General features: G+C 37.5%; 1 protein-coding gene across 9 annotated transcripts in view; it reads left to right on the plus strand.

The window, feature by feature from the left end:
* Window positions 1–102: 102 nt before the first annotated feature.
* KIAA0586 (KIAA0586 ortholog) overlaps window positions 103–12006 on the plus strand; it is a 113931-nt gene continuing 102027 nt past the window's right edge. For 5 of the 9 annotated variants that reach the window (XM_058739168.1, XM_058739171.1, XM_058739170.1 and 2 more), the window contains exons 1-4: window positions 104–1099; window positions 2018–2088; window positions 5128–5197; window positions 7026–7095. In XM_058739168.1, the coding sequence (XP_058595151.1) occupies window positions 901–1099; window positions 2018–2088; window positions 5128–5197; window positions 7026–7095 (410 nt within the window). In that variant the 5' untranslated portion in view covers window positions 104–900. Of the gene's footprint in view, window positions 1100–2017; window positions 2089–5127; window positions 5198–7025; window positions 7096–11381; window positions 11481–12006 lie in introns of those variants that run through there. The other 4 variants (XM_058739169.1, XM_058739173.1, XM_058739174.1 and 1 more) reach the window with 3 other exon arrangements.

Consider the following 12006-nt stretch of genomic DNA (forward strand, 5'->3'; position numbering starts at 1 on the left):
TAGGTCGGGATCTGTGCGGGCCTTCGATGGGAATTTCGAGTTTTATTCAACGTTTAAATCTCGTGGGGGCAGTGTAGTGTCTTAAAAGAAACAAGAAACAAAACAAAAACGACCAAATTCACACGTTCTTAAGCCTTTTACACTGGGAGTTTGTTTCCACCCGGAGAGGGATGGACGAACACCTGAGAGCTTTCGGCTTTTTCGTTGGTTGTTTTGGATGATTATTTTGGCGCGCATGCGTGTTGAGTCTCAGGGGGCCGGCTTAAAGGGAAGTGGACGTTGACTCGCGGGCAGCTGAAGCTGTTGTCGGATTATACCTGTGACTGCGCGGTCGCCGAGCGTTCGGCTGACTGGGAGGGGTGAATTTAGGTGTCCGATGGTTGCATCTGGAGGAGTGTGTAAAACTCTGGCGGAAGACAACTATTAAGCTTCTTATATGGGTGATTTTAAAGCATTTCAGTTTTGCTTGAGTCCCACCAACGAGTCTTAACACTATCTGTTTGGTTTTGCACTGCCAGTTCTAGGTTTGGGGAGTGTCGTTATGGTTATTGTTGCTCACGCGGCCTTTCTCTTATCATCCCTACTCTCAGATTCCCTGGCGTATGCATTAGTGGACTGAGTGGGATTAATGGGTAAATATGGTGTTCTAGTAGTCTCTAATCCTGGATTAAATACCAAATTGAAATTTCTAGCTTTTTGTATAGTCTATGTAGACATTGATTTATTTACAGGTTGATGACTGGATGTTTTAAAATCACTTGAAATTCACATTTTGTTTATCATACTCCTCCTTCATTCCTTCTCCCCAAAGTCCCCAAAGCGGTGAAAATTTTGTTTTGAAGTTCTACGGACCTAGAAGAAATTCTATGCACAACTGTGGGACTAGTTTTGTTGCAAAATATGAAAGGCTCTGAGTTTAGTCTGGAAAAGAAAAAAAGGGTTAAAATACCAGCGAGGAGACTTCGTGAGGTAGTTTCTCCAAATCAGGGAGATTATTCGGTTTTGCTCAAAGATGAGTTGCCCTGTGTTCCTCCAGCGTTGTCTGCAAATAAACGTCTTCCTGTTAGAACCGAGGCTAGCTTGAAGGGAACGTTATGTGGTATGTGACTCCGAATAGTTCTCACTTTTGTAAATCTTTAGTCTTTCTTTTCATTTCGTTTTTTGCGCTTCAGAATTTAGAGGATTTTATATGTTTAAATTCTCAAACATAAGATACATCTAGTTTGTATAGATGTTTGAAAGCTGACCCCTTTCCATGGGGAAATGGCTAGCATAGTCAGTCTAATCTCTATAATATTGAATAGGTGGAATGAATGAAACATTTCCCATTGTGTTTTTTCTTTGTGTGGTTTTTGCACATTGTTCTTGTTCACATCTGTGGTGGACACACTTAACTAGTATGATGTGCTTACTGTTCATCAATAGGGGTTTTTACCAAATGCTCTACCTTCTGTTTGGATAGTGTTAATTCAATTTGGCATGTAGAAAAGCGTTAACTTCTGCCTCTTGATGGCTTCCGTATTTCAATTCACTTAACCTGTCTGGAGTTCAGTGAAAATGAAGAAGACATATGCTTTGCCCATTTCACTGATAATTGTAAAGATCAAATTAATAAATATATGTGCAAAAACAAAAAAAAATGCTTATATAATGCTGCTTTTTTGGGAGGGAGGGTATGACATAATAAAGTCTTGTTTTTATATCATGTACATATTTTATTCCTGGCTAATGATTCTACCCATGCTTTGTCCAAATCCAACAGTGTAACGATATATTTTAAAACATATTTATCCCACTTGATTGTCAGTACTGACCCTTATTTTCCTAAATATCAACTGTAAAACTTTCATCAGAATATATGTTAATTACATCTTAAGTTTGTTTGCATGAAAAGTGCCTTCCAGTATAGATTTTGCATTAATATGGAGTTGACAGTTCTTGAGTCATACTTGTACAGTTTTTAAAGGAAAAGGTTCTGATTTTAAAATCACTCAAATTGATTCCTTTATTTTGTTAGGTTCATCAGACTTGACTTCTGCTAGAAATTATCTGCAGCCTCCACTAGAAAATTCTACTGTGTCGGAAAGCGTAAGCGAAAGAATTTGTAATTCCATTCATGTTAAACTTTTCAGTATTGTTAAGTAATGTATTCTTAAATTATGTTTGATGAGCAACAGGCCTTGTTTTTGCTTAAATTTCACTTACAAAGAAATGTTTTACATACTACAGTTGCAACTTGAATAGCATTGAGACATTAAACAATCTTCCATAGAATAAAAAATACTAGTTATTAAGATGTTGAACACTGAGAGAAATACTGTAACTGAAAAGAAGCTCTGCTCTGAGCTAAGGAAAACATATTCTAGACTAGAGACTTAACTTACTGTTAGGTAAAGGCAAAGAAACAGTAGGAACATCATTTTTAAAAAGTGAGGTGTGATTATATATCATTCAAGCTATTGTGAGGTTTTATGTGTGGTTTTTTTGAGCGGTCTTTAAAAAATAATAACATGGGGGCACCTGAGTGGCTCAGTCGATTAAGCGTCCGACTTCGGCTCAGGTCACCATCTCGCGCTCCGTGAGTTCGAGCCCCGCATCGGGCTCTGTGCTGACTGCTCAGAGCCTGGAGCCTGTTTCGGATTCTGTGTCTCCCTCTCTCTCTGACCCTCCCCCGTTCATGCTCTGTTTCTCTCTGTCTCAAAAATAAATAAACGTTAAAAAAAAATTAAAAAAGAAAATAATAACATGAAATTCTCATCTTTACCTTTATAATCCTGAAAATATTTGATGATAAATATATTTTGTTCATGCAATCCAATTAGATTTTGATCACCAATCATAATGTTGACTATAAATTGTCCATTAAACAAGTCTTTAAAGAAGAGAGTTTCACAATATAATATTTTGAAAATTGGAATTCATTCCTGGTAAGAATGAAATTAAAGCTGTTTACTTATCAACTTTGTAAAACACTCACAATAAAAATGTATAATTATGTGCTGCACCTGGTCCCTGAGTCAATGCCTAGCCTTTGGGTTGGTATTCTTTGGTTCTTTTTTGAGCAGACCTTTTTTAATGATTAATGGTCTTTGAATTCCATCATCTAAATAATTTCCCAGATGCATGGATATGCTATTATTATATAATTGAAAATAAATCGATGATCTTTGGAAGATGATTAGGATTCCATTAGATTTAATATGGACTCAAAGCTTGTTTTGTGTAGATTGCTTAAGGTAAAATACGCCTGCAAAGTAAATCCAGTTCATTATCATTTTTTCTTAAATACAACCTGTAGTTTGTTTTTGTATCACATTTTTGTTTCATAAATGAGTGCTAAGATTACAGTGTGGATTGACTTGATCAAGCTATTTTAATGAGGAAACTAAAGGAGTTTGTGCCTGATATGCTCATATTTATAAGCTTATTCATTATCTTCTTTTATTCATATGTATTTCTCTACACTACCAGAAAGTGAGATATCCCTATTCCTGTTTGGGCCAGTCCTTGCACATGAGTAGAAAGAAAACAAAAACTTTAAAATTCATTGTAGAAAATACAAAGAGAAAAAGGAAAGAAGAAATTCTGTAGCTGAAGTCAACAACTGTTGCCTTCACAGTTGTTGACTTCAGCTACAGAATTTCTTCTTTCCTTTTTATGAAATAGGACCATACTGTTTTATTATTAGGTAGTATTAAGGATATTTTTCCATGCCATTGATTTTTTTTTCCCTAGAAACTTTAATGGGTTCATAGAATTTCAGTGTATGTGTACCATAATTTATTTGTTCATGTTCCTGTCATTTGACATTAAGTTTTTTCCCCCAATTTTTGATAATATAAACAACCATGTGATTTACATTCTGGTGTATATTTCAGGTCATTTCATTAGGATTAATTTCTGGATGCAAAATTATTAAATCAAAGGATATGCACACTTCTTGAAATGTTTCTAAATTGCCTCTAGAAAGACTGTATCAATATACATTATTCAGCAAGATCATGAGCAGAATTAGTGGTATTATTTTTCCCCAGCTTTACCAATACAGGGCATTAAAAGTAGACAAAAAAAAAGTTGCCATTTTGATAGGTTAAGAAGGCATTCTTTTATTATTACTGAAGGAGAAGTTTTTTTCATGTATATTGCCTTCTTCTTTTGTGAATTACATATTTATATGCCATGCTTCTTACTCATTTGTAGGAGGCCTTTATATTAATTCCCCAGATACTGTATTCTATTGTATTGTTAACCTCGTTGACTATTTTTTTTAATGTTTTATTTATTTTAGAGAGAGAGAGCATGAGCAGGGGAGGGGCAGAGAGAGAGGTGGGGACAGAGGATTCAAAGCGGGCTCTACACTGACAGCAGTGAGCCTGATGTCGGGCTCCAACTCACGAACCATGAGATGTGAGATCATGATAGTAGCTGAAGTGGAATGCTCAACTGACTGAACCACCCAGGTGCCCCTCATTAACTATTTTTTAGGAAGTTAATACCTGTTGTCAGGGGATCACTTTCTTTTAATGATTTTCTCTTTACCCTTTTCTGCTTAGCAGGAAAAAAAAAAGAGATGTGTCTAAGGAAGGTGAAGAGCAATGTTGAATGAACCTAGTACTCAAAAAGTCATGGTGTCTTAGCACTGAATAGAATCTTAAAGATGAAGACTAGGGTTACACATGTGAACAGAAAGCTAGTTGCCAGTAGAGAAGCCTTCTGAGACCATATTTGAGCTCAGTGATAAAGAATGCTGTGATTAGTTTGTGATGTTGTTTTATGTGTTGGCCATCCTTATGTACTCCTTTTGACTCACAGTGAATCAGATTTTCACATTAAACTGTAGCAACTGAATTGTTAAATGACTCTCTCTGCTAGAAGTGGCAAATGGATATTTGAGTATGAATTTCAGGGCCACAGTTGCTTGCTTGTTCATTTACTTGCTCATTCAGCTGATCCTCGAGTACCTTCAAGGTACCTAAGCATTGCAGTGGTTCTGGGAATTAAGTCTATAAAAGCACACAATCCTGCTCTCCTAGAACATAGCAGTCACATAGCTAGTAAATGCTACTTGATGAGTAATAAATCATAAAGATATCTTAGCCTTTCATTTCTTCCTTTCACATCCCAAAGGATTTTCCTAAAGACGTTGCAGTGCAGGGGTTGCCTGTGGATAAACTGGAAGAAAGCAACAGACAAAAAGGTAAAAGGATAGATTTACTTTTCCTTTTTTTTCCCCCCTTGTAAAATACACATAACAGAATCTAGCTCTTTCTCTCTCTTTTGTTTAAGTGTACAGTTCTGTGGCATTAGATACATTCACATTATGCAGTTATCACCACCATCTGTTTCCAGAACTTTTTCATCTTCCCCGGTTGAAACTCTGTACTCATTAAACACTAACTCTCCATTTCCCCCTGCTCTAGTTTTTTGTTTTTTGTTTTTAATGTTTATTTAGTTTTGAGAGAGACAGAGACAGAATGCGAGTGGGTTAGGGGCAGAGAGGGGGAGACACAGTATCCGAAGCACGCTCCAGGCTCCGAGCTGTCAGCACAGAGCCTGACGCGGGGCTTGAACTCATGAGCTGCAAGATCATGACCTGAGCCCAAGTTGGTCGCTCAACTGACTGAGCCACCCAGGCGCCCCCCCTGCTCTAGTTTTATGATTGACTTATTTCAGGTAGCAGGTCTTCATGGCTCATCTGTGTTGTATGTGTCAGGAGTTTCTTTATAAGGGTAAGATTTTAGGTTTTTAGCTTTTAAGATGTTCATTGATTTTTTTAAAAGATACTTATTAAATAAACTTACATTTTTTTCTTCTTATTATTTTTTAAATTTTTTTTAATGTTTATTTATTTTTGAGACAGAGACAAAGCATGAACGGGGGAGGGTCAGAAAGAGGGAGACACAGAATCTGAAACAGGCTCCAGGCTCTGAGCTGTCAGCACAGAGCCCGACGCGGGGCTCGAACTCACGGACCGCGAGATCATGACCTGAGCCGAAGTCAGCCGCTTAACCGACTGAGCCACCCAGGCGCCCCCATTTTTTTCTTATTATTTTGATTATTTCATTTTAATTAGTTTTTCCTTCCAAATTAGGCTAGTAGTGGAATCTTTAAAATCCAGAAAAAGGTTTGCAGTGGTAATGGTAATGTTTTTATTACTAACCTATTGCATAAATTTGGGATTAAGTACTTAAAAAAATTTATAAATTCTGAATTTAAGTTTTGAATAGTCTGGTAAGATAATAGATTAAAAAATTAAGGGGCGCCTGGGTGGCTCAGTCGGTTAAGCGGCCGACTTCGGCTCAGGTCATGATCTCGCGGTCCGTGAGTTCGAGCCCCGCGTCGGGCTCTATGCTGACAGCTCAGAGCCTGGAGCCTGTTTCAGATTCTGTGTCTCCCTCTCTCTGACCCTCCCCCGTTCATGCTCTGTCTCTCTCTGTCTCAAAAATAAATAAACGTTAAAAAAAAAAAAATTAAAAATATGCTTTGAAGAAATTAATGTAGTGACATTTTTTATGTAGTTTTATTTTTATCCACGGTTTTCTCTTTTGAATTTGAGCAAATGGCTCCAATTTGGCCTCACGTGTTTTTATATTTTTTCCCCTAGGGTCTAGGGTTATGACTATTTGAAAAAAATATTTTTTAATGTTTATTTATTTTTGAGAGAGAGACTCAGAGTGTGAGCAGGGGAGGAGCAGAGAGAGAGAGAGACACTGAATCCAAAGCAGTCTCCAGGCTCTGAGCTGTCAGCACAGAGCCCGATGAACCCATGAACCACGAGATCATGACCTGAGCTGAAGTCAGATGCTTAACTGACTTAGCCACCCAGGTGCCCCGGGTTATGACTATTATTAATCAGTCATTTAGTAGTCATTTAGTAGATCACGGCTACTAACATTTTTTAAAATTAAGAAATCTTATTGCTGAATTCCTAAGCATTCTTAAAAAGCTTTTTTTTTTTGGTAGCTTTATTAAAATTTAACAAATTTTTAGGAATCTGAAGTATATTTTGTGTCTCAATTTTGCAGCAAATGACATCTTTATTTCTCGGTACACCATGGGACAGAAGGATGCTCTGAGAGCAGTTTTAAAGCAAAAGTAAGTTTCATTTACAAAAATTAAGTGGGCCATTTCTTATGTTTTTATATGGTTCTCAAAGATTAGTTTCATTTTTCAATGTGTGAAATACGTATAAAGCATTTTTTATGGTGCTGGACACATAAAATACTCAACAGCTATAACAATTTTTAGTATAGAAGAAGTACTGTTCTAAGCATTAACTCAATACTCACAAAATCCAATGAAGTATATTCCATCACATCTCAATTTTACAGAATCCCCATGTTATAGATGAGGAAACATGATGGCACATCATAGATGTGCACACAGAGATGCATATAGATGAGGCACACAGAGATCGATTTTTCCGCAGGTCATTTAGGAAGTATTCACTGGGCTAGGATTCAGACCCAGGCAGTCTGCCTCTAGAATTTGCTCTCTTAATCACTTCACTATACTACTTGTAGCAATGGTCAAGTAGTTCCGAATACGTAATACTTACTATTTACTATCCAAGGACGTTTAGACTTTTCCTTGTCAAGATTTAAGAAAGGGACAAGGTTAGCATCTGGATTGAGTGAAGGGAGACCACAGCTACTGCTCCATCTAAATGTTCCCTCCCAAGTTTATCTTAAATACCAATGAAATACAAAACCAACCCTGACAACAGCACCATGATAAGCATATGTCTTCACTACTCTGGAGGCAAGTTTTATTATTATTATCATTAGTGGAAATGGGATGAGATACATATCCTTAGGCTAAATGTATCCTACTCCTGAAATGGTACAGTCTGGAAGGCCCGTTAGAAAATAAGAAAAATGTTTACTTCATTTTGAATTCTCATTTTATTAAAAAAGGAAATTTTATATTCAGTAAATGGAAAATCAGTATGGTGTTTTCAATAATAGAATTTAAATAAATAAACTATTTATAACTATTAAATAAAAACTGTTTAAAGTTTATTATTTTTTCACCTACAGTTGTCCATGGCATACATATTATGCACTGGGAAGCATTGGACTAACAAAAGTAAATACTATCTCTAAAACACAAGGGGGTGATCTGAGCCAGCCAGAGTTTAATAGCTGGTTGTTTGTCCTCATCATGTTTTTCCTTTTTACCTTTGTTCACCAAACGATTCCCAATATGTGATATAGTGGTTAGGAAAGGAACTTGGATGGTAAATTATATCCTGGAGTTTATAAATATATAAGAAAAAGTGAAAGTAAGGGCATGAGTTGTGGTACGGTCTTTCAAAGTCTATAGTTGAACCAAAAATCACAGATTACATCTGACTCATTTGGACAGACAGTGATTACCACTCCTTCCAGCTGACCCCCCAGAAGAAGAGGTTGCTTGCAACCATAGTAGGGACCTTATCAACTTGTTTTCAAGTTAGAACTCTTCGAATTGAAATCTCTCAGAACTCTCAGATCAGGGAGGGAGAAGTTATTCATTAACAAATAGACAGTGAACAGTAACTGAACACTACACTTCTTAGTAGGTCTCTTCCCATTCAGAATGAATGAATTCGAAAGCAAAAACAAACTAGGAAAGGCGTTGAGAAGCTGACTGCAATGTATAGAATAATAACTGAATCAGAAATACAAAAATGACCCCTGTTGGGTTAAAAGACAATCTAACTATGTCTCAAGAGATAGATTTTGCTGTAGTCAATGTCACTTGAATTTATTGTGGTTTTTAAAAATGTTTATCTGTTTTTGAGAGAGAGCACATGGGAGAGGGGCAGAGAGAGAGGGGGACAGAGGACCCAAAGCAGGATCTGTGCTGACAACAGAGAGTTTATATGTGGGGCTTGAACTCACCAACTGTGAGATCATGACCTGAGCCGAAGTTGGATGCTTAACCAATTGAGCCACCCAGGCGCCCCTTGAATTTATTGTTTTTAGAGAATAGTAGATGGAATTGGCAAAGTGATCCTAAAATTTACCTGGAAGGACATACAGTTGAGGATATATATACATAATAATTACATACCTATGGAATACACATAGTTGAGAATAGCTAATATGGGGGGAAAGAACTTGAATGATGGAAAATTTGTCCCATTTGATATGATATGCTCTAAAGCTGTACTAGTAAAAAGTAATAGACTGGAGCCAGGAATGAAGAGTATGGCCAGAGCATCTAGAACAGGGTAGAATGCCCTTACTGTGTAGCTGGAGAGGAAGCAAGGGGCTAGGTTATAAACTTTAAAGAAGAGAAGTGACAAATCATCTTAAGATGTTAAATTATGATATATAATTCTTAAAAGGCTCATTCAGATAGCAGTTATCAAAAGATGGATCAGGGGGTGCCTGGGTGGCTCAGTCAGTTAAGCATCTGACTCGGGTTCAGCTTAGGTCATGATCTCGTGGTCTGCCCTCCTCCTCCTCCTAAAAAAAAAAAAAATAGATGGATTAGAAGAGGACTGAACTATTCAGTCCAGGAAACCAACTGGCTACAAATTTTGTAGGGATGTCTTTGAGAGAGATTCAGTTGGTCCTCAATACGTTGGAGGATGGTAGAGTGAAGGCATGCTGGTTTGGAGAAGAGTAGACGGATTTGGAAGATGACTTAGAGATGGAATTGACACTTAGATGTGAGAGTGAAGAAGGAGCTAAGGATGAATCCCAGATTTTTGGTTTGTATAAATGCAAGGTCAGTAGTAGTGTTCACTGAGAAAGGACTCTGGGGCGCCTGAATGGCTCAATGGGTTAAGCATCTGACTCTTGATTTGGGCTCAGGTCATGATCTCAGAGTCATGATATTGAGCCCCATGTTGGCTCTGCACTTGGTGCAGAGCCTGCTTTGGATTATCTCTCTCAAAATAAATAAACTTTCAAAAAATTCTAAAAAAGAAAAAAATTGAAGAAAAAATTTTTTTCCCAGTTTTTTACACTTCATAGCTATTTACATTTGTTATGTTGAGGACTTAATTTGATAATTAGAAAAAACAAAACTTAAAAGCCTATAAAGAAGTTGATGTCTAGTTTTACCTTATTATTTCTCTTGTTGGTTAATTTACTTTCACTTTATTTATTTTAATGTTTATTTACTCTTGAGACAGAGACAGAGTGTGAGCAGGGGGAGGGTCAGAGAGAGAGACACATACAGAATCCAAAGCAGGCTCCGGGCTCTGAGCTGTCAGCACATAGCCCGACGTGGAGCTTTAACTCATGAACTGTGAGATCATGACCTGAGTGGAAGTCAGCCGCTTAACCGACTGAACCACCCAGGCGCCCCTCTTATTGATTAATTTAATGTAATCATGTAGAATGAACGATCTTAAAGGGTAAACACATTCAGACTTAAGACAAGAATACTAAAAGGAATATCTGAATTATATTTTTTTCAACACCACTTAATCTGATTTATATTGAGAGCCTGCTATGTGCTTAGTTCTTTCTTACTTGATGTTTGGCATTTAAGAAATCCCCCTTCTCTGCCCGCCCCGCCCTCCGCCCCAGGTTGCTTAGAGCTTAGTTGGGGAGAGAATATGTATGTATGTGGAGGAATGAGTGATTAGAACTGTGATAGGAAGCAGTATTGCATTTAATAGATTATGAAACTGTTCTGCATAGACATTTAAACCATGGGATGGCTGCTTATCAAGCCTCAATTGTGTAGTGTGGGCAGTAAAAGCAAAAGGAGCTAGGAAGGGACAGATCAATTGGAAGTGTTTAAGGACAAGGTTTTGAAAAGGGGAAGGCTTGTGTTGGATCTGAAAGTTGAATGGAGGAAGGTTGAGAGATCAGTGAAAAGCATGGAGTCAGCTGTGGGAAGGGTGTGGTATAGCCAGTGAGGAGCAGTGTGACTCCTGAGAGTTGTCTGTGAAGTGATAGGAGGCAAGGGCATGGCCAGAGAATAGTATGTGTGGAAGGTCAAACAGAAGAAATTAGCCTACCCATTTGTCTCTAAGGAATAATTTTATATTGTTGAATGGTGGAGAAATGTATTTGGGAACTTTTTAAATGAATAAAATCTGCAAGAATGAAATAGTTGGCCAGAGGTGATGAAGTTGGGTTGTTTTTTTTTTTTGTTTTTTTTTTTTTTGTTTTTACCAGAGAAGAGAAGCACAAAGGGAGAAGTACTATTCTGAGAGAGTGAGATGTTGTGGGAAGATCTCTAGGATCTTACCAACCCTACCTTACTGTTCTGTGACCTTGATCAAGTAAATCCTGTTACCTCTGTGAACCTCCATTTCATCTATAAAATTAGGAAGTTAGGATCGGTGGCCTTTTGGGTTCCCCCTGCCTCTGTAGTTCTGTGACATCATTCCTGCAATTGTGATGAAATAATTGACAAAACTTGATGACTCCATGGGGTGTGCGAAGGTAAGTGGAAGATAGAGAAGTGGAAGATAATGCCAAAATTTTGAGACAGATGCTCTTAGTCAAAATGAGGAAATATCAAAGCAAGTAAGTTTACGAGCTGCTCTGGGTCTTCTTAGAGATCAGCTGGAAAGTCCAGCAGCTAGAGATGGAGTGCATTCCTTCTGATCTTATTTGGACTTCACTAGGGACTCTGGTTTTGTCAGTGGTTCCGTTTTTATTTATTTATTTATTTATTTATTTATTTATTTATTTATTTATTTTTTAAATGTTTGTTTATTCTTGAGGGAGAGAGAGACAGAGTTTGAGCGGGGGAGGGGCAGAGACACAGAATCTGAAGCAGGTTCCAGGCTCTAAGCTGTCAGCACAGAGCCCAACATGGGGCTTGAACTCATGAACAGTGAGATCATAACCCTAGCCAAAATCGGTCGCTTAACAGACTGAGCCACCTAGGTGCCCCATCCGTGGTTCCTTTCTGTCTCTGTCTGTCTGTCTCTCTCTCTCTCTTTTTTTCAGGCCAAATATAGAACACAATCAACCAGTTTTGTTTTGTTTTGTTTTGTTTTGTTTTGTTTTGTTTTGTTGGTATTTAGTTAAATCTTTCATTATAAAT

This window comes from Neofelis nebulosa, chromosome 7, assembly GCF_028018385.1.
Source record: "Neofelis nebulosa isolate mNeoNeb1 chromosome 7, mNeoNeb1.pri, whole genome shotgun sequence".
In the NCBI taxonomy this organism is placed as follows: Eukaryota; Metazoa; Chordata; class Mammalia; order Carnivora; family Felidae; genus Neofelis; species Neofelis nebulosa.